General features: G+C 39.6%; 1 protein-coding gene across 1 annotated transcript in view; it reads right to left on the bottom strand.

The window, feature by feature from the left end:
* Positions 1–23,831, bottom strand: part of adamts3 (ADAM metallopeptidase with thrombospondin type 1 motif, 3) — a 139,284-nt gene that overhangs the window by 33,583 nt on the left and 81,870 nt on the right. The window contains exons 9-15 of the mRNA XM_056377414.1: positions 17,006–17,149; positions 14,617–14,749; positions 7,041–7,154; positions 5,671–5,816; positions 4,857–5,032; positions 3,806–3,939; positions 2,453–2,576 (exon numbers count right to left, since the gene is read on the bottom strand). Of these exons, the coding sequence (XP_056233389.1) occupies positions 2,453–2,576; positions 3,806–3,939; positions 4,857–5,032; positions 5,671–5,816; positions 7,041–7,154; positions 14,617–14,749; positions 17,006–17,149 (971 nt within the window). The remainder of the gene's footprint in view (positions 1–2,452; positions 2,577–3,805; positions 3,940–4,856; positions 5,033–5,670; positions 5,817–7,040; positions 7,155–14,616; positions 14,750–17,005; positions 17,150–23,831) is intronic.

Here is a 23,831-nt window from a genome sequence, read left to right on the forward strand (position 1 = left end):
CTATATTACATAAATAAATAGAGAAAGAAATAAAGTTGGGTTTAATTCATTCTCTGCTTGTAAGCATCTTAATCCAAATGAACCCGACTGTTTGGTGTGATTGTTGTGACAGCTGTCACTTCCATGTGGCTCTGCTGCCTCCCCTGTAGACTCAGTTGTGAGCTGTGGATATAAACTCTGCGGGAGGCGGCTGCAAGTTCATAAACTCCCCTATGATCTCATGCAAATCAGTATAACGTCCCAACAAGGCTGCTTATATTTTTCATTAGAAAAATACTCATAAATACTACAATATACTATATTGTTTATGGCCTCTAATGCACCATTACACTACAGTTTCTACAGATGTGCTGTCACCCATCTCTCCTTTTCCATTACAGTCACATTGACAAGTATGAAATTAGACTAAGTTTGTAAAACTATAAGCTAAACTATAAAACTATAAAGTGTTCAGACAGACACAGTCAACACCATTTCATGAGCTGTGTCTCAATTCTGTTAACCAACTGAACATACAATAGTATGCACCTCATTCTAACTGTCATAATATCCTCTTTCTGCACACTTCAGTCAGTCTGTGACCTTGGAATGTCACTGCCAATAAAACTTCAGAGGATTAAATACTTATTTTGTTGCTGTTATTGTTTATATATTTTAATTTTTTTGCAGGTGTGAGTAGCTTCAATTTTTTGTGCACTGTGGGACAATAGTGTCCATCAAACTTAGAAATTGAGTGGTTTTTTTTTTAAGCAAACTGACATTTTAGCCATGCTAGTGTCAACCATTTAATGAACTGCCATGAACTTTAGTACAGAAATGATCATGGCCCAAAGAGGATGAATACATTAAGTTTGGTGATCCTCTGACTTTTCCTGTAGCGACACCATGAGGTTGACATTTGTGGTTGACAATTTACCCAGTGCTTTGATTTATGACCAAATATCTGTAAACCTAATTACACTGACATCAGCCTTGGCTGTACTGATTGCGAACATTGCCAAAAATCACTATTTTAGCATTTCCACTGTGAATATGTCAGCGTGCTGATGTTAACGTTCAGGTTAAAGCTCCACCTCAGTGAAGCCATGATGGCTCTACACTCTTAGTCTTGCTTGAGTTTTCTTTTTTTTTGTCACTGCCACTGTGAAAACACAACCAGCAATCTTGTGGCCAAAGGTCCATATTATAATGAAGACACTTCCAGCCACACAAGATACAATGAAAGAGAGAGAAATCTTCATCAGTTTTCTATTTTTGGAAAACTCATCTTTCCAAGGTCAAGAAGTAACCTTCAAGCTCAACTCAAAACCTGCTTAAAATTAATATGCAGTGTGCAAAGAGACAGCTACAGTTTAAGAGCCCCTACAAAGAGAAACAGAGTACTGAAGCAAGAAATCATATGCAGACTCCATCCTTCATTTAATTAGCCACTTATCAGGGAAAAAAAGCTTTATCTCGCTTTACTTTTGCAACACCAGAGCTGCTAAAGAATGTCTATCAAACTGTTATAATATTCACACACAGGTGTTTATAGCAGCCACTTCCTGCACCCTGCAAAGGCAGAACAATGAATGTTAATGTAATCCTTATCCTTTCTCAGTTTTTGACTCAGGGGATTTGCAGCAGTCAGGATGAGTGAGCTCATGGGTGTTACTGTTGTTGCATTTGCTCTCAGCTGTATGAATGAGCTGCAGAGCCAGCTGCCGGCTCCCTCACTATCTCTCCTTTCAGGAAAATATAGGTGCTACAGATGCAAAATCAGATGCAAAATCTGGAAATAATACCACGACAGGCCACTTGTCCTTTTTACATTAAGTGCAGTTTCTAACTGAATCAAAATTAGTACCCTACAAAAGAAGGAGTGTGTTTTTGATGAACATGAGTCACAGCTAATCCTCATTTTCAGAAATCAGACTTTGTGAGTTGGGTTGGCTTTCAGATGTTAAAATAAATCCAATGAGAGCCTGTAAAAGGCTTAACAAATTGTTAAAAGAGCCAGTGAAAGGCCAAAAATGAATACTAAAGAGTGGTGTGGTAATCATAGGTTGAATCTGTTCAGCTAATCAAGATCTGTTTTAAGAACTAGCCACTTTGCTTTTTTTAATCAGCGCTTTAAGGATTGCACGCTGTCATTAAAGCTATGGAGGCGAAGAAAAGCTGCACTTCACAATTACTTTCCTCAAACTACGACTTTTCACATCACAAGCCTATATTTTATGCGAAAAAAAATCAACCCAGGATATTTACTGCATCTATTGCTCAGACTCTGTGTGGAGTGTAAGTCACATGCAGAGGACATAGTTCCAGCTCCCTTGAAGTTAAAGTGAGGAATGGGTGAGTAAGAAGTCACTTACCCTTCAGGGAGACTCTGGGAAATGTACGACCTGTTTACAACTTTGTTTTAAGAGACTGTCTGTCTGCGGACATTGTGCTGGTTTCATTGCATTCTTACCAGCTTTCTTTGGTGTTCTGGTGAAGGTTCCTTTGACGGTGCGGCAGTGGGAGTTGTCCCCACCACAAACCCCACATTTGTCCTCAACTTTGTTAGAGCCAATTTCTCTGTCGCAGCCAACTTTCTGGAGACCAAAAAAAAGACAAAAATCAAAATAGACAGTTGAGCCGACATTCTTCTTGACAATGTGATTTGATGAGAAGCCGACCTGTCAGATTTTCTCACTGTGGCTCTCTTAGCTGTCGGATTATCAGCGCTGACTGGACAAAAACAGGTGAGGCTGGAGGTGGAGGTTCGGACTCAAACTGCCATTTGGGCAGAGGAGTCATGTCCTCTCTCAGAAATTCAGACACATTTGTGGCTTCCACCAACAAGGTTATGTTTGTGGTTCAGTCTGTGTGTTTTGTCTGAGTCTGTCAGACTGTGGATATCTCAAGAATTTTTATCAAATTTGTTGAAAGTCTGACAAAAAACAATAAATAAGTTCATTCATGAGCTACTTTATATTTTTCTTTACATTTCCGGTGATAACCCCTGAATGACGAGGGGAAGAGGAACATCTGTTGGATTCGTTCAAAACAAATCTATCTACTGTACATGCCAATTTCTGCCATTTAAAAAAAATGAACTACTCCACTCACAATATGCATCTAATGTTCACTAAAAACTGTTTTCACGTGTCCACAGAACAGCAGAGTTGGTCTTGTTTTTCATAATCTAGGCACCACAATAAAGGTGTACCTTGATAAAGCAGTGTGCCATGATGAACACCTACTCTGTGTCACTTTCCTGTCGGATCCAAGACGAGTTTCCTCATTTGTTGTTCTAACAAATGTTATCTGCATTTGTTATTGTTTTTATATTTGGGTAGACACACCAAAATAATTTTCCTTTAAGTGTCACACTGTTTTACTCCTGATAGTAGTCAATTCTTGTAGATGCCGTCTTTGACACAAACTTTACAACACTTTAATGCTTCATGAAATTGCAGCTGAACTGAGATGAAAACACGGCTAAAACAGGGACGACATTTACCTCCTTATGGTGCCACATACTGACTTCCTAATTTCTCAGCCCTCTCACTGGCAGCGATGAATCAAAGCCTTTTATAAAGCCTCTGCTTTATGAGTCCTGCTCCTAAAACAGCGGCGAGCGAGCTCTCTGCATCTAATTACAGCGTGTTCAAAGCTGAGCCTAATGCTGATTGAGCAGTTTACCAACATCACACTGTGTAATTCATTAACGTCCTTCAGAGTTTTTAACATTCAAAAAGCCTGTGGCTGCTGATGTGCACGGCTTCCTAATGCAGCTTTTAATATGTCAAGAACTGCGTCTTTTAAAACAAATCCTTACCACACATTCTCCACGCACGCAGATACTGTAGGCATCCTTGTAGGAGCATCTTGTCCCATCATGCACCAGCTGCTTCATGTACGCCACGTCTCCGGTTTCCCTTGACTGGCAGTACAAGTGGCACCTCTTGTTGGCTACAAGACAGATCGTTTTATATCATTATAAAACAGCACAATAATGTACCCTAATGTGAGCTTTGCTGTTGAGAGGAGCTGCCCTCTATGAGTGATCCCGGTCATATTCATATAGTCATCACCCACAAGCTTTAAATTGCATCCATGTCCCACTGTATGTAAATGGGCTGAAAACAGTTTTTCATGTAAAGGGCCAAATCACATGGTTAATGGAAATCATAATAATTTACACCCTATTTGCCCTTTGCCTCCGAACTCACCACATATCATAATCACAATTTGTGCCAACCGGTGAATGAGTGCCACTGACGACATTTTGGAATTACAATGTAAAAAGAAATGATTGAAATTATTCATTTGTACACCCACACCGATCTAAAGTGTACATGAAAATATATAAAACCACACAGACTTTCTGCTGCACCATATAGCTTATTGTCAAATTGTGCTACAGTCTTTACCTCTTTATCTTCTACAGAACAATGAGGCCCCACATTACCTTCTCGCCTCCGTGCACTTTCTCAGCGGGGTTTCTTACTTTTTTTTTTCTGTACGGCTGCTTTTCAACACCCAGCCCACTTTAGCTGCAGTGAGCGGCAAACAGTTCCACAGAGCGAAGCCAGATAAAAGCACTTTCTGATAAAGAACAGATTGAAGTAGGATGTGGGCTCTGTATCTGCACAGGCGTGATCCGCCAGCTCTGCTGGAGGGACACATTTTGAGGTTGTATGGTTTTAAACTGGCACAGTGATGGGAGGGCGGGAAGGAGAAGGCCACTGGCAACTGTTGGGAACATCCCTCTACTATATGTACAATTCTTACCCTGGTCAGTTTCCATGGTTCTGTTTCAGCTTAAAAAGAAAAAACAACCAGCCACATGCCGGAACAAACAATCTGTTAACAGATTCCTGGCTTACTGTCGGGATGCTCGTAGGGCAGCCAGTGGTGTTTGGCATTTTGGAACTCAAAGTGGGAGTTGCGGAGCAGGCACTGCTGGGCTCGGAAATCTTCGAAGTGCTTGGGGCAGTCGTCGGTGTTGCACAGCTGATACTCGTAGTTTACTCCTGGACAGTCCTGGCCGCCGTTAGAGGGCCTGAGGGAAGGAAATCAGAGGATCAGACAGTGAGTGTTCCTTTGAAAACAAAGAACAGGAAAATACATCCAGCTGAAAATGTGATGCTACAAAGCTCAGCAGCTCATATTACAGATGATTCAGTCTCCTCTGAGCCTTGTCAGTTGTCTTACAATGCTCTAAAAATTCAGCATTTGAAGATATGGATTTTCAAGGCATTCAAGTGCAATAATACTATATATCCTTTTTCCATGAGGTGCTTACATCTTTTATTTGGACCTTGCTGTTATTCTAATGTGTAATAATTAATGCTTGACCACAACAGGTTTGAAAGGCCAATTCACAATATTTATATCTGACTATCTGCTGCTGGGAAAATTCTCCTCTATAAAGTTATTCGACAACTTTTGGTGACTCAAGAGGCCGTGAATTTCTTTTCTTTTTCTTTTGTTAATACAGTCTCTTTGGTTCCCATACTGAATCTCTGTCTCATTATTAGGCATGAATCATTCAAAGTTTTACACAAGGACATCTAAATTACTGAAAAACAAACAAAAAAAAAAAAAAAAATTATACAATATACTCTTATTTGTAGCTATTTCTATCATTCATGATGCCTCCTAGAATCAGATCATCTTATGTCTGCTTTGGTCACTTACGCTGGGTTGTTGCACTGACGTGTCCGGAAGCGAACGCCGGTTCCACAGGAGCGAGAGCAGGAGCCATATTTGCTCCAGGAGCCCCAGGTTCCGTCTTGCTTGACCTGATTAGGGTTTTTCCACATGCAGTGACCTTTGTAGCACCACTGCAGAGGATGACAGGGTTGGAAGAGGAGAGAGAAATGAGCACCGAAGTCTCCTCTCTCTCCAGCACATGATATTACAAGGAAAAAATGCAAAAACGCTACATGGCCAAAAGTATGTGGATAGGAGTGTGTATGTGCTTCTGGTTTGGGCAAAGTGCCTTAGTTCCAGTTAAGGGAAATTTTTTACTGTTACATAATACAATGTTATTTTAGACAATAGTGCGCTTCCAACTTTGTGTCAACAGTTTGGGGAAGGCCCTTTTCCAGGTCCACACAGAAATGTTTTTTCCCAGTGTGGTGTGGAAAACTTGACTGGCCCCCACAGAGCCCTGACCTCAGCCCCCTCCAACACCTCTGGGATGAATTTGAACACTGACTGTGAGCCAGGCCTGATCGCCCAACACCAGTGTTGGACCTCACTAATGCTCTTGTGGCTGAATGGGAGAAAATTCCTGCAGCCAGGTTCACAAATCTTGTAAAACATCTTCACAGGGGAGTTTTATAGCAGCAGATTAAGAATGACACGATCATTTATCACACGTGGGTGTTATATCGATGCTGACATACATAATGTAGTTGTCATGACACACTGGATTTTATAATCACATTTTAGCATTTATTATAATAGATGGTGTAGACTAAAACCTGGTGTGCATACCCTGTTGCATTCCTGTGTCTTATTAAAGTTATAATATGTAACTGTTCCACATTAAAATGTCTAAAAATGACTAGACCAATGTCATATCGAGTTGTGTACTTACATTATCCCAAATGTTTCCATCAATTCAAATCTAGAGTAATCAGTGATTTTAATCATGGTAACAGTACATTTCATTTGGTTGCCTGTTGAATAACATTATGTCCCCTATGCACATGTGTTAGAGTTGTGGTTGCCTGCCAGAAGCTAAAAATGAACTGTTATTTAACTTTTTACACCTTGGACATTTTCAATTATGTATTTTTAACCGGCTGTAGTCATCAGACGTCTGGATCTGAAGTGAACCACTGACACCGAAGGAATCCAAACCCGGGAGAAGTCGATAGCAGTGGAGGTGAAGACAACAACTCCCATGATCCCACGCTATTTCATGGCGTCACCCAACAACGTCTTTTGTTATCGTTTTGATTGAGAGACTCCTAGCGTTTTTTTTTGTTTTGTTTTTTTGAGGGGGGGTATCCACATACTTTTGGCCATGGAGTATCATGTGTAATAGACACCCTTACTTTTCCAGGAGCACACTCCGTCCCATCGAGAGGTGGCCCCTTCTTGGTCTTGCAGAAGTACGGGTTGTCAGGGTGACTGCACCACAGCTGTTTACACGGGTCAAATGTGCGAAACTGAAACACAGGAAAGAAGAAAATCACGTGTTAAGGTAAGTGAGCTTACTGTATAAGAACATTAAAGCGTGTGGAAAATAGCATGCCTCCAACTATTAAGATGCACAGTATAACTAAAATGATGTCTTAAAACAGCGTCTGTCAGATTTTCTTCTCCTATATTCGGAGGCACTGTCTTACATCATTGATTTCAAAGAAAAATTCCAGCTGTGACACAAAAATGTCTATTCTGTATGTTTACGTTATCATTCACTATGCAAATATGCAAAAGCGGCTCAGTATTGTGGATTATGATGCTCTGAATCAGTTTTATACAAAAATGTTGTATAAAGTCTATGAAGAGCTAATGATCCACAGTCACACTCCTCTGTATCAGCCAACAGACCGAATCAATGTTTATGAGCTGCACTATAAGCTGATAGAAGAGGTTTTCATCTTATTTGAACATCGACTCCAGGGCGGGTGGTCAGATATTTGTTTCGATGATTAGAGCATTTGAGAGAAGGCAAAAATTGGCCTTTCAGCTGCCAGCGGCCACACCTTCACCAAGCGGTTTTGTGAACAACATGAGTGCCTATAATTACGTCTAAGAGCTGTTTCTCTCAACTGGTCTCAATCTGGTCAATCCTTTTCTCCTCTGGCCGACATTGTTCTTTCTCTCATGAAACTCTTTCACATCTGCACTTAATTCACAATGCAGCTGTTTTTCTTCTTGGTAGAACCATGAGTTCAGATCAAATAACTCCATAACAATTATCATGTAATGGCTTTTATTTAATTCATATTCTCTATAGTTTCAACTATTAAGTGTGTGCTTGGTGTTGAAGTTGCTGAAAATGTTTACAGGCTCCTTCCACTTAATAATCACCTACCTTATTTTATGGCTGTGCTTATTTTCCACTCTGTTTGTGTAATTATAGTCCCGCTGAACTCACCACTGCTGCAGCAAAGACTGAATTTCCTAAACCGATTTTTATTACTGTAGCTGATCTTTCTGCCACTAATACTGTAAATCTCTACTTTGAAAACAATGTGCTTAGTTTTGAAGAGTGCTAAAAGATTATAACATTGTATCTCAGCCAAATGCAATGTTTCCTTTTTGTTGGTGTTCATTACGTGAATCTGACTTCTCTCCTTGAGGGGAACACAGACCAACACCGCATCATGTGAAGTGACACACCTGCATCTTGGTCGACACGCCACTTTCCTACATGCCAGCCCTGTCTTTTTTCATTCTGTTGCGCTTTTTCTTGAGCAAGTTGATGCAGCCATGGTGAGGATATTGTATGGATCAGGCAAATAAAATACAGCTTTCTGCTTCACTACATAAAAAAGAACTTGAACATTAGAGCTGGACCTTAACTGTGAACTTTTCAATGTCCAATATGAACAGAATCCAAAGACTTCTGGACATGCACATATCAAGCATGAGGCACTCTAGCAGTGTGATAATGTAATATTACTGAACTGGATTCTCAGACTATCAGCATCATTGTCTATTATTAGGTGTATTTTGCTGGATGTATCTGAAGACTGTAAGTGCTTTCTAGTCAAACCTGTCATTACTGGACTGGTGGGAATTCTGTATTAGATGAATACAGACCTGTAATCATCAGTATTATTAATCTGTTCAAACGTGCTGTTCATTACTTCTAAAAGAACCTGGTTTCACTAAAACACTTTCATGACACCAGGAATACTAACAATAGAGCAGAAGTGTTTTAGATTGGGGTCACTGATTTAGGACTCCTTCCTTTGTCCATCTCATTTATCGGGACTTGAAAGAACTAAAAAACTTTAAGATGAAACTCTAATTGAGTTCAATCTCTCAACATGTCTGCTGCAGCCATGTCTCCTCGTCCAATTGCTTGGGCGAGTGGCTCTATGTTTACACAGTTGCTGTACAGTGGCTCCATCACTAGAATTGCAGCTCTGGCTCTCTGTTTTCTTTTTGGTTTCTTTGTTTACCAACAGAGGGGTCCCAGAAATTGCCTGCTCAAACACCTCATTCATGTCGGTTAATTCGAGCTAAAAACAGAGGGTGACCTCAATTGTCCAAAATTGTTGTTGATGTAAGAGGAGCTCCCTCGATGGTAAAAAAAAAGTTAATTGTGGTATTATTTTGGTCATGTGGGGACTCCATTTGGAGTGTCTCTGTGTATGCTATTTTACCCACAGCAGACCAGTAATCACGGTTTGCAGGTCAATACTTTCATTTCAGCTAGCAGGAGCTGGAGTGGCCATCGAGAGAACTGGGACTTTTCTTGATGGTGCCACCACAAAGTGGAAAAAAAAAACATCAGAGAGACACAGAGAGAGAGAGAGACACAGAGAGAGAGAGAGAGAGAGAGAGAGAGAGAGAGAGAGAGAGAGAGAGAGAGTGAGAGATGTGTCTTGTGTTGTGGTGAGAGACCCATTGCAGGAGGCTGAGCAGCCCACTCTGGTTCTGTGTGGCCATCATCTCCCTCATGTCTGTCTCCCTGTTCAGGAAATGATGTTCTGTTTGATCCAAGAGCTCCGCCCACACGCTTTGAGTGTTTGTATCCTTATCATTGTTGAAATACTGAGGCGGCAGCGCGCTGTTGCTGTTTCATTTTACATGAATAACAAAACATAAAGGTCCGGCTGAAAAGCTCAGACAAAAGAAGTTAAAATCCAGAAAAAATTAAATGCTTCAAATAAATGTGCAGGAGTAACTCTGCACACGACAGACAGGAGGAGCAGAGCAGCAGAGTGGGTTCAGAACCACAGCTCCCAGAACAGCTCCCAGTAAGTCCAGTCGAAACACCAGGAAAAGTTTTGAAGCATAAGCAGTAGGCAAAAGACAACAGGAAGCTAGACTGAGTTTGTTTAGGAGGATACTGTTGTTTTTTTTAAAATTATTTTCTGCTCTGGTTTCAACTAAAATTCTAAGACACTAATTAAAGTAATCAAAGTTTGTGTGCTCAGCTCAGAGCTACAGGATTTTATTACAAAAACATTCGGTGAAAGAAAACGCCACTGAAATTCAAATTTGTCTGGTGCTGTATTTTCTGCTGTATTGTCCAGTCTGAATTCGAATCTCTCTCTATCTGTATTAACCTGTAGTTATAGACTTATATGGTCATTTTTGAGAATGTAGCTACATTGTTGTCGTAGCTGTGGACTTTAATATGAAAAGGTGTTTTAAGAAAATATTCAGCTCCAACCTGACCAGAAAATACTGAGCATGGAAGTCTTTTTTTCTAACATGCTTGAGGTCTGAAACTGTAAAAAAGGTATTAACCTTCACAAAAGCACAAAATATATACCTGCATACTGCAATCTTAATACCAATTCTTCTTTTATTCTACCAGGCACTGTCAATGTTTGACAGACAAATATATATCCTCAAACCTACTTCTTCTTTTTTCTCTCTCAAAGTTCCTCAGTTTATGCAGCGATGAGGCGAGCAGACAGTTTTATGTTGGTGATAATGGGCCTAGTGCTGCAGTGTATATGTGCATGTGTGTTTTTACACAGGCATTTTCACCGATCAGTCACAACATTAAAACCATCTGCCTAACATTGTGTAGGTCCTCTGACCCGTCGAGGTATGGACTCCACAAGTCCTGGAAGTTTCCTCCATGGATCCGATTTGTTTTTCAGCAGATCCCACAGAATTTGGAGGCAAAGTCAACACATTGAACTTCATGATTCTCAAAACCATTCCTGAACATTTTTTGCAGTGTGGCAGTGTGCATTATCGGGCTGAAAGAAGCCACTGCCATTAGGGAATACTGTTGCCATGAAAGAGTGTTGGTCTGCAACAATGTTTAGGTAGGTGGTGCGTATCAAAGTAACAACCACATGAATGTCAGGACCCAAGGTTTCCCAGCAGAACGTCGCCCAGAGCAGCACACTGCCTCTGTTGGCTTATCTTCTTATCCTCCCATAGTGCATCCTGCTGCCATCTCTTCCCCAGGCACATGCACCCGGTGGTCCCCATGATGTAGAAGAAAACATGATTCATCAGACTAAGCAACCTTTTTCTAGTGCTCCATTGTTCTGACGCTCACATGCCCAATGTAGGTGCTTTTGGTGATGGTCTGACTGGTCTGAGGCCACACAACAATCTGTGATTGTGGGTTGATCAGTGTATGAGTGTTTTTACAGTGTTCACATAAATCTCTCATGTTTTTAAGATTCAGTCTTAGCAGACTGAGACTTTTACAGCACAGAAGCTGAGAGAAGCTGAGAGAAGCTGAGAGAAGCTGAGAGAAGCTGAGTGAAGCTGAGAGAAGCTGAGTGAAGCTGAAAGAATTTGTGCTCCATAAAATCCTACAAGGCACCCCTGTCAGGTTCATGTTTAACACTGAGGACGGAATACTTTGATTTTCAGATCAGTTCAGTACCACCTTTAATTTCTTTTAATTTGCCCACAGTCAGAATTCAAAATGAGCTGTGTGATTGCCAGCAATCTCTTCAGGGTAACCGCAATAGTAAGAGATTGCTGCTATTAGGATGTTTCTGGTGTTGGTCTGACTCAGAGGAAGCAGCAGAAAGAGGTAAAAAAAAAGGCAGAAAGATGTTGGAGAATAAACTGTATTGATCAAATTACAGACATTATGGATCTTTATTGCATTTTTAAAACCTATAACCTCGGACAATTACTAGAACAGCTAATGAAATCTAACCAGACGTTCAAACTACAACCTGAGTTCATGCTTAGTTGTATGCAAATGTTTCATTAAATGCATGTTTGTGTTGGTTCCCAGGGGATTTGTGGGGTTTCGGTATGGTATCATATCACATATGACTTCAGTTTTCAATCGCCAAGTAAAGCCTATCGATTGATTGATTAGTGTCTGAACGTCACTTGATAAGAGACACTATGGCAAACTGAAATGTGCCTTATTGTTGAAATGAATGGGACATCAGTGTCCTGACTGAAGAACAGGAAGAGTATATCAGAAGCGTGCTAACATAAGAAGTGCATCGATTTACAATAATTGCTGTTACATGTATTGTTAATGTGACTGATCTTGATACAAATGTTACATCATATCATTAAGCCCTTCCTTCTGATGTTGACTAATCATTCAGATGAATCAATTAAGGCTGCAACTAATTATTTACTAATTATTCTAATTATTTTCATTAGAATTAACCTGCTCATTCATCTTTTGATTGATTGTTATAGGTCTATAAACTGTCAGAAAATACAGTACAGTTATCTAATTAACAGTGCGATGTATTCAATTCAACACAATTCAAATATACACTTTGAAGGAAACATAATTGCAACTAAATTTCTATTTTAGTTTTTCTATTAACATAACAAGGATATTTTGTTAATTTACGTATTTGGCAACTTGCAAAAAAAGTCAATACTGAACATGTTAGCAAACTGTTCAACAACAGTTCCGTTCTGAACACTACAGTGCCTGATTGATTCACACATCAATTGTTAATTTGAACAATACTTTGGATTGGATGGGCCAGATCAATTTTCCAATAGAAGTCAATTCAGACTTCTACTTGGTCATTATCTGAGGCTGGAGTTTTGAACACAAGGGAAGCCTTTGGGGTAAACAGTTGTTATCTGCTGACCTTGAGAGTGCTGGAAGTGAATTGATCATGCTCAATGGTTGGTGAACTTTACAGTTCCTGATGTTAGATGATCCAATCGGTGAGTCTTTACAGGGTAAATGTCATGTCATGTCATGACTGATAGATATGTTTTAATGTTAAGTTATATCCAGCAGTTGTTTCAGTAAATGCCCCGAAACAACATGTGTATGTTCAAGTGACAGTGACCCATAGTGGCTGTAATAATAATGACGAGAGCAAAGGTGGAAGTCAGGTAGAGTGGAGGTCACGGTGGCTGGCTCGACCAAACTTAGGACTTTGACACCGGAGACAGTTGTTAGTTTCTCAGTTCAACAGTGAATGTTTTTTCTTTGAACCGCAACCATGATCATTTCACAACCTTAACCACCTGTTATTATTGTAACCATAACAACATAGGTACTCTGACCTTAACGAACGCACTTATTTGAACCCAAACATTATCTTTTACAAAACCTACCCAAACCTTCACAGCAGCAATGTCATAACATATCTGTGGCGTATCTCCTACTACTTCTATTCAACTAAAATTCTAATTTTCAGTCCACTACATTTGTCTAATGGTTGTAGCGACAGGTTATTTTTCAGACTGACAGCATGTAAATAAGTGTAAATTAGGTGTAGTGTAAAGATTTAAATGCAGGCCTTTATTTGCTATGGAGCATTTTTACCAGTACATTGATTCATTTGTAGAGGCCACATATTGATTTTCTATTTCAAATGGATAAAATCGTATTTTTACCATCTCTCTCTGTGTGCCAGTCATTCAGGGTGTACAGAGCGTGCTGCGTGTGTCTGCCGGGACTGGGCTCAGTATATTTGCTGATGACACAATATGTAATCACCCCTCACTGACCAGAGTTGATTACATATTGTGACCAGTATTGATTATAGCAGCCTTGAGTAAAGGCTCTTAATACTTCTTCCACCACTGGTAATGGCTCTGGATACAGCACCTGCTGGAGTTTTATAAAATCATCAGTTGCTGAAGAAAAAGTGAATAATGTTATTTGAAGTGGCTGGTCCTGGCAAGGTTGTCATTTTAAATAAATACAAAAAATGCAAACCAAAAAGTAACCTTGAGATTAATTGCAAAGTGCTAACTGCAACAAAACACAATAAGAAAGAATGAAGCCTCAGGTGGCTGCTGTCTGACTCTGATTTGTTTATATACTGAAATCAAATGAAGCAGCTTTCAGCCCTACTGAGGCTGGACAAGTGTCTGCTGTCTGTTGTGGTCCATTGAAATTCAAAATACTTCCCCAGAAATTTCAACCTTGGTTCAAATTGAAGATCTTAGTTATCATTTTAGGCCACAGCCTCTGCTCATTCCTTATACACACACATTGTCTAGTAGGAAATGATAAAATTTTCCAGTATTTTGCATTGTGTAAGAGTGACTTTTTATGTCTGTTAGATCACTGCTCTGATTGGCATAATCTTCCTTTTATAAAATTAGACATACATCATAGTGTAGGTGATGTGAGCAGTGAAAGAAGAAGAAAAACGGCACTGATGAAAGAATACAGTGACAGAATGTGTGACAGACAGAGCATGACTGCGATGAAAAGAGCAGATATGTGTTTCTAGTGCTCAATCTGCTGATGTCTAAAATTTTCTTGGAGAGGTGCCATCTTCCTCATCTACACGTCTCTCTGCAAACAGCTCTACAGAACTTTTCTGTCCGCTCACCTTAAGACCCATTTCATTTCTAAAGCCTGAGAAACTTTCAGTTTGATGACATTTTATTTTTCTCAGCTCTTTGAGAGTGAGGAAAGTTTCTATGGCTTCTCTCTTTTCCAATTTTTTCACGACTGAGCTTCACTGACTCATTGCACTCTGCAGGTGCCCACTAAACGGAAGCTGTACTCACTGAAGTGCAGATCTTGTAGCCCACTCCAAAGTCAAATCGACACTGCTCGTCCATCGAGTAGTTGATGCCGGGAAGTTCAGGAAGTTGTGGCCAGTCATGTTTGAAGGGGTCGTCCAGAAGACAGTCATAGGTGCTGTCAAATGAAAAAAAAAGGAACACTAGTGTCACTTAACTCAAATGCAGAGTAACATGCCTTTATTTATAACAGGTTTATCATTAATCCCTCTTTAAATACATTTCATTAAGATGCCTCCTGTTTTAATTTGCTAATAAATGCTAATTTGTTAATAAAAACTCCAGAGCTCCTCCATGTTTTCCTGCTGCCTTTATAAATTCAGAATAATGCACATTTCCATATTCATCCATCTGATGCTCTGAGTTTCTCCTGTTGACAGGTTTTTATTAACTAATAAGTTCCCATTACTTTATCTCCATTCTGTGTTTTCAACCTGCCTGAGCCTTGAAGAGGAATCATGCACTTTAATTTATGACCTTATTAAATAGCTAACAAATCAAAAGAAAGCCATGTTTTGAAAATAGAAAGCAGATTAAATACATCCGGATTCAGTATTTTGAGTTCAGCTCAAAGTGAGCAGTAAAATACGCTACAATTCACTGTTGTCATGTGGCTCCTAATTGCTCACTTAAGTGAATGTGCACCACTCTGATACCTGTGAATAGTCTCACTAATTGCTGCAGAAATTCAGCAACACCTTGTTTTCTTGTAGATTTAGGGGCATATTTGGCAGCATGTGGCAAGGTGGTGAAAAGTGGCTCAGTACCAGTGAACCCCAGCTGAGCTGTTCTTTTAAGGCAAGGGGCAGAGCTAAACACTGCTCATAGTCAGACGAGGCATACTGTGCCTGTAAACAACATCTCATACATCGCACCGCAGCAGCTGCCCCCTCAGCAACATTATCATTCTGCACTAACAGTTTTCATACAATACATGGATTTTTCTCTGCAACACATCCACTTATAATAGCCGGGAGCTGCTGTAAAGAACATCATACTGTATGGCCGATTGATCGCATGTTGCCACTGTCATCTCCTTTTATGCACTGTCAATAGTTTGGCGTTCACACTCTGCTGAACGTTCGATTCTTTTACAGCTATGGGTAAAACCTGATGTCTGTGAACCCAACATCAGCCACGGATGCCTTTGCTGTTTATAAATGACATGAAGCTGTTTTACATCCAAGATATTTCAAATACTGAAGCGAGGTGAATTGACGAGAAACAGCATTAGCTTCATCTACTTCTGCTTTTTAAACAGGTCACGTTTTTTTCAGGCGCAGTGAGGTTGGTTTCCAGACTCATGTTATCTGCTCAAAATCATTTTAAATTTAAATGAATGAAATATAATGACACCTCTCCCAAGGAGCTTATGTTTTCATTTCAGAAAATGTATTTGTTTGTCTGTTAGTTGGCAAGATATCTAAAAAAGAAAGTACTTCACAAATTTCAGTGAAAATTGTCAGAAAGTTTGGCTATGGTCAAAGAAAAACTTATGTGTGTGGGGTAAAGAGTGACACCATGTGGTGTTTATAAAGCATGAAAGCATTAAGCTTGAAAACTCTGAGCTCTGAGCCTCTCTTCTGATTGGCTGACTGTTTTCTGAGTGATTAAATAAAAACATAGCAGATTTCAGGTAAACACTCAGAGAAACCAAATCCGGCGAGGCTGGATGGTGGGTCCAGGTGGGCGGGGCTTGGGGTGTGGCTGAGAGTGGTGACTGCTTTGATGTGACATCACAAAGTTACAGAGGTCCTGACAGCTGGTTTTAAGGCTCAGTTTCTGAATACAGGCTGTTTGCATTTCTCTGTGGACTGAGTGTTTTGATACTTTCACAGTATTGATCTAGAACCTAGACCTGCTTTATAATCAAATAAGACATGGACATATGTTCCTTTATATGGGACCTTTAAATAGTCATAACTTGTAGTTTGGTACAATTTATTCTCTAATAACTCTGCTATTTGCTGGAAGGAGTTAATAGTTCTACAAAAACGATGCTTCCCATCAGACAGTTAGCAGGATTTTCTATCAATACATACATTTCAATGCAGGTGCAGAATACGATTGAACATTTTCTGGTGTTGAATTGACATCTTTAGTGAATTAGTTGGCTTTGTATGGAGGTATGAGCTCTGATTGCTTTCTGATCAAAGCCGTAATTTTAATTAGAAAATGCATGTGACTCTCTAGTCATATTACATCCTCATTCATTCAGGCCACCTGATTCCTGCTGCCAACTCACAATATGGTAACACACCAAAATACTAAGAACTAACTAAAATCTTTAAAGATATATTAAAGCAGTGCCACCTCTACAAAAATACTGGGTGTTTCTTTGCACCCACTCACTGAGCTGCAAAAGTGAACTCACTGGATGTATCTCTTCAGCTCCTGTCCGCTGCACATGGACCAGTGGTATCGATGGAAGGCCGCCTGCACCAGAGGAGCCATCACGCTGCCCATCGTCGTTTCATCCCCGCAGCGGTTGCCTTGGCCGTCGTGCTCCATGCCCAACCTGCTCCCACAGGGAGAGACAAGCAGATATTTACACAGCTGCAAGATATCAATGTACACCAAATCCCCAAGGAGTTTTAAGTAAATAAGATGCTTTTATATCAATGATTCATAATATATAATCTTGTATTATCTTGTGGTGGCCAGAAGTGGAAAAAAACAAACAAATTATATAAAAAATTGTATCCAAGTAGTATTTTCTAAGATGTTTCACATTCAGCTTAACTCCTCTATAATAATAGTATCTTACACCCCAACTTTCCTTTCCATCTTTCTTGATATTTCAAAATATTTCATGACAATGAAAATATATGATTCCTTTAGTCTCTCTTTGGGGACGAGAAATCATTTTCATTTTATTGAAGAGAAAGACTTTGGAAGTGTGATGGTTAACCTGTCCTGATTTATTAGTAAACAAATAACTTTTACTTCAGTATAAAAATCTCGCTGTATTTCGTTTGAAAAGACATTTCTCAACATCTTTGTTGTTGTTGGCTTGTCACACTATTGTCTCAAGGTTTGGCATAAAAGGAAAAAATCTGCTTCCTTCAAGAATCAAGGAAGGTTTTAGTAATAAACATTTACTGTCTTACCTTCATCCATTTAAAAAGAAGAATGCAAATGTCACATTGAACTAGATGACACACTCCCATTATCATGAAGAAAAGAAAAACAGACTTTTTAAAGTCTTGATTTGTTTGTAACTTCCAAGTCAAGTATTGAACTGACAGCGTATTTCCCACAGTTGATTTCCCACAACTTTACTGGACCTTTTATTGGACCTGTGTAATTGACTACAAGAACAGAGCATAGACAGTAACAGTGACTCCCCTTAAAGGGCTGTGCATATATTGAATAACGTGCCCTGATACAGACTTGCAAAATAGAAATGATTAGTTTTCTGTTCAGCCAGGGGACATGATGCTGAATCAAAAACTCATGAATAAGAAAAAATAACATTTGTGAAATACTTTTGCAAAACTTAATTTAAACATTTAAATGAAGGCAGATGAAGTAGTATAAGCCTTCAGCACTGAGCAATATGTGGTGGCCAGAGAGGGATCTCTTCACTTTCTGTCCACTGAAAGCACCTACTGACACCAAGTAAGGAAATCTGACAGAAGTAACGGCAGTAACAATTGAAACAGCCGACGATGGAAAAATATTCTCAAGATTTTGCAGGAGTTCGACTGAAATGCCATCCATCTTTTTAAGGACATTTTGTTCCTTTAGTTGAGAGCGGACAGTCGACGGATGTCTGGAAATGAGAGGAGAAAGAGACGGAGGATCACCTGCAACAAACCAGGGACCACGTAGCATTATCAGGACTTTATGAAGACGACCCAATGTACTTTACTCAAGGAACAGAAAACTAGGATCAAAGAACATATTCAAAATGTTTGAAAAAAACAAACCTCAACTGGTGACACAGCAATTAATGGTCACAATATCTGCCTTTGCTTTTTCTGGAGCTTTCAACCATGTTACATAGTATTCAGCGGGTGGAGATTTGGTGGTGTTTTATCGAACTGTCAATTCAAAGATCAATACATACATTTTATGCTTAAATATGATGATGGTCAAAAGTTAACAAGTTGACTTTGAGTTGGGATTCTTTTTTTTTGTAATACTATTATTTCCAATGTTAAGAATAAACGTCCATACTTCCAAATAATGTTATGTAGCATGATTAATATTTATTATGAAATTATTTGGTCATGTGACTGAAGCCAGATAAATACTTGCCAAATAGACTTTTTAATGAGTGAAAATTGATTGAAAAGTGATTGACGTAGATTTATCTTCGAGGACCAGATTCTGAAGAAAATCTGCTGCTGTCATGTTGCATGTGAGGGGGACTTACAAGGTCATTCATTTAATTGTTATTAATATCAGACAACTTGCAATATACACCCTCAAATAGCTTCAAATAATTGGTTTATGAATCGGACAGATGGTGTTTGCATCTCTTTGTTTAGTGTTTTGGTTTCATGTTGCTCCTCTGGGCTTTTACCAATCATTATGCATCATTTGTCATCATGGCCGTCCTTCCCATCACAAACGCGGCTGTCATACTCGTCGCACTAATGTCATTTTAAAAACCTGCAAACACAGCATTAAATTTCCTTGTGGTTGTGAGAAAACATGTTTGCAGCACAATTTATAGATTCAAAACATTTTTCCAATAATCGGAAAAACAACATTTTGGATTTTCAGCTGATATTAGGGATTTATTCTTTTCTGTTCTCTGACCTGACCAAAGACAATGATGTGCTCATTGTGCACCACTGCACATGCTGTAATGTCCTTGCCCTGAATGACAGGTCACGTTTTGCCAACATACAGTGAGCATCAATAAACACTTGTGTGAGCAGATGAGGTGTCGATATCCTATGCTCCAGTGTCACCAACTCAAACTCCTGCTCAGTTATTTTTAGAGATGCATGAAATGTTCTGCTGCTCCTCTATCAGCCTTTTAAATTGTCTCTGCTCCTGATATTTTGTTGTGTTCTGCAAATATGTGCAAGATTAAGAAATAAAAACTTTTAATCTGTTTTTTTATTTTTATTTTTCCAGATGATGTCTCTGTAGATGTGGTGTGGTGAGTGAGTAGATTCTCATATCATCGTATCATGAAGATAAAATCAACTGTCATTGGTAAAAGTAGATGAGAACTAAACTGAATGTGCTGCACATATACAGCAAAAACAGAATATCAAGCCTTATAGCATAGTATTGTTATTATCTTTATGCAAACCTCTGGGTGAGGGCAAGTTGAACCTTGAACATTTATTTCTCTATTTATGTCTTTTTAGTCCTTTCACTCCTGGCATGACAGTAGGAGCAGACAGTTCCTCTCCATTCATATAATCTATTGTATTTAGTTAACTTAAGCATCAGACAACAGGAAATACTAATTTCTAAATGGCCAGCAGACATCAGTTAAAAAACATTTATCAGGAAAGTTTGAGTTAATATTAAAGTGCTATTCTAAGTGTGCAAGTTCTATTAAACTGCAGAAAATCATAGTGACAGTTCATCTGCTTTGGGCTTTCAATTAAAGCATGAGTTCAGGGTTAAGTATGTTTGTAAGGAACAAACGGGAATTGACTATAGAATTATAGTGGATTATTCTGAATGAATTTGGAGTTTAAATATGACACAGAAATTCATTTAATATCAACTTCTATGGGCTTTAATATTCTCTAGTCTGATGTCTCAGTGACGGTCGGCCCCTTGACGACCTCGCATATTGGTCATGGACCACTTTGCTTTAGAGAGAAGTTTTTCTTGCATTTAATTTAATTGCTTCTATGTCTCTGTTGGAGAACAGCGCTGCTCTGATGACATGTCATTGACAGATTAATTCTTATGTTTTTGTTTGCTGGTTTCTGACAGGACATTGTGAGATTCTTCTTTTCACTCTTATAGTGAATGAACCTTTCACACAAACAAAGGCTGTCTTATATGACAAATTTAGAGGCGTTGATTAAGCTAATGATCAAATCTCATGAACTCGTCCTACCTCATTGTGACAGATACAGATGCTCAAAGACTCAACCTGGCTGTCAGCACAGTGTGCTGTGTGGGTGACTGTGTTGGGCTCAGCTTGTTCATGACTTCCTCTTTGTTGTTTTTTTCTCAAGTGTGTTTCTTCAGTGTCACCACGTCTCTCCTCTGTTCTCTTCTCGGCTGATTAAATCCATGTCCCCTCAGACTTTTTGATCCTCTGAGAGGCTGTTGAGCCTCTGTTGGCTGAAGTTTTGTTTCCAAGCAGCATAATAATGTGTCTCAGATATCATCAGGACGTACTGCATGTTTTCAAATGGACTACATTTTCAGAAACGTACTTTATTGTTATAAAACTATAGTCACAGCTTAAATGTGTACTCTTCGTAAATCTGTCGTCACATGATTAATGTGATGTGCAGTTACCTAGGAACAAAGGGTGGCTTATGTTGATTAAATACTAACGCTGCCTCATTCTTCCAGTTGGATTAATTTCTGAGGAAATGATGATCTGACGCTACTTCGTGCCATCTTTGAAAAGTCCCGTTAAATAAAAAGTTCTTACCACGGGAGCTGGGTAATTAAAAACAAAGAGGGCAAGTCTAGGATTTCTTACCCTTTGTTATTGATTACTGAAGGCATCAGTGTGGGGGGTAGATCCTGAAGCTCAATCACTGCTGATCTCATCACAGAAATATAATGACTCCTGGTTTGAAAGTTGATCATTTACATTGTATTCCTGAGGCTTTTATGATATAAAGTAGCTTGTTTTCCAACAAATATCCAACAGATGTATGGTACAGATGTTTAGGACAAATTTTTACAAGATGGAATGTGAAAATGTAATAGTTAAGACCTTTGAGAAAGGCGAAGAGCTAGCAAGTAGCCCCAGAAAAGGAACCATTCATTACAGAGTGTTTGACTTGGAGCACGGACGGGTTTAAGAGAGGTGGACATGGAGTTTCATGTGACGGAAAAGCCTTTCCTTATCCAGGTACACAGTCTGAAGTGGCTTAACTTTACAAAATTGAGCAACGGTTACAAGGGAGAGTGAAAAGGGCGGAAAGATGATGAGGCCAGCTCATGCAGAAAACATCACTTCAGTGAGCATGAAGGGATTATGATGCAGCTGTTGACACCAGCTACCCAGAAAAACCTGAAGACTGAACAAACCAAATATAAGGACTGTTACCAACCAACCTGTTCAGATTTTTAAGGCTTTGGCAGTCAGGGAAGAGCACAGACCTCACAACACACCACACTAGACAACACACTGTGAGCAGCTGAAGACAACCCCACAATGAGGTGACCAGCTGGAGACCTTTCTTTCATTTCTTTCCTCCGTTCCCTGTCGTCTCTCCACTGGCACTATCCACTGAAAAAAGTCATAATCTAAGTGTCAGAGGCTGATGACATCCTCATGGTTACACTTCATTTACATTATACTTTGTCAGGAGTCCTCACGATGAATAAATTGGCTTTGATATGCAAAAGCTCCAAACAACCTCTACACCACTACCACACTGACTGACTTATGTCTGTGGACTCACTACTACTCAGCAGAAACCAAACAAACTGAGGCTGTGAAAAATGAAAGATTACTGATTGAAATGCAAAAACATATCTGTGAACAAAATCAGCCACACACAGACAGACGGGTGAAACATTACACAGGATGACAGCGCCCCCCACTCGCAGGAGGGGGATGAAAATGATGCAACGCTTATGCTGTGGCCTTCACAGTCACCAGATCTCAACCCAAATGAAAACCTATGGGACATTTTGGACCAACGTGTCTCCACCATCATCACAACAACAAATGACTCTCTTTTGGAAGAAAAGTGTTCATCCCTCCAGCAGAGACTTCCATTGAATATCTGTACATCTCTGCACAATCTGATCCATAGCGCTTCACTAGCAGTACTTAAAATCTCTATTGTGTCTGCCTCTTATCTCCTCATCTTAGTAACACTAAAAATAAAATGAAAACTTAAAAAAAAACACCCTCTTTATTTCCTTCACTTAGCTGCTCTTCAGTGCAGAAGCTTAGAAGCTGTCTCAGGATTTTGGGAATTGCTTTTTTTTTTCCCCTTTACAATTATTTAATCTGGAAATTGAATTCAAAGGATCCTCCAGGATCACCTCTCAATAGAAGAAAACTGTGTGTGTGTGTGTGTGTGTGTGTGTGTTGTGTGTGTGTGTGTGTGTGTGTGTGTGCGTGCGTGTGTGTGTGTGTGTGTACAGTACAGCCCCAGGTTTCACATTTTTATATATATTTCTTTCCAGGCAAACTCTATTGATCCCTTAAGATGAAATCCTCTCTTGTCCCGAGGGACAGCTACAGAGCAACAAGCGTGAAGTTGGAGGATTGGGTGTCTCGCTCAGGGACCGTCTCATCCCGTTGACTCTGTCAAACAGCAGCTGCTCCTGCTGAAGGACAGCTTCACTTTTCTCTTCAAATATCTGGTCTTGAGTTTCGGTCTGCTCATTCTTCCTGTCAATCATTCAGTCATACGTGTTCCCACCTGTGGCATCACCCGACCTGCTCCTCCTCCCCACTCACCTCGTTCTCTCTCCAGTGTATATACACCAGTCTGTTTCCACTTTCTCTGCCAGATTGTCTTGGTGCCATGTGCCTTAGCTTTCCAGCACTCTGATCTTTGCCTGCCTGTTTTGGTCCTGATTCTGTTTGTGTTTTTTGGATTTTGCCTCAGCCCGGCTCTTTGTACTTTGTTTGCCTGCTTGGATTTTTGCAGTTGCTGTTGAAAAGTTGGCTGATAAAAAAAAAAAAAAAAAGTCCTGTTTGTGGTTCTGAAGAATTCTGATTATTTCTGTTGCCTGATGTTTCTACGGTGCTCGTTTCAAAAGTTTGGATTGAGGCACTTGAATCGGGACCTTCACCTGCAACATGTGCATAATTGCTCTATTTTTGATAATGTGAAATAGCTTGAAAAGAGCAAGAGAGCAGAAAAACAACCTTACGTGACTAGTTTATTATTGTGTAATCCAGTCCATCCAGGTTTCAGTGCCGAGCCACAGCTCATGTGAAGCCTTCCTCAAACTCTCTCTACTTTTTTCTTCTTGCTTAGTGAGAATCTTTGAGGTCACCACAAACAACAGAGCTTAAATTTCACAGTGTACAATATTCAAACAACGTAGCTGAATTTTTACTT

Source organism: Seriola aureovittata, chromosome 5, assembly GCF_021018895.1.
Source record: "Seriola aureovittata isolate HTS-2021-v1 ecotype China chromosome 5, ASM2101889v1, whole genome shotgun sequence".
NCBI lineage: Eukaryota > Metazoa > Chordata > Actinopteri > Carangiformes > Carangidae > Seriola > Seriola aureovittata.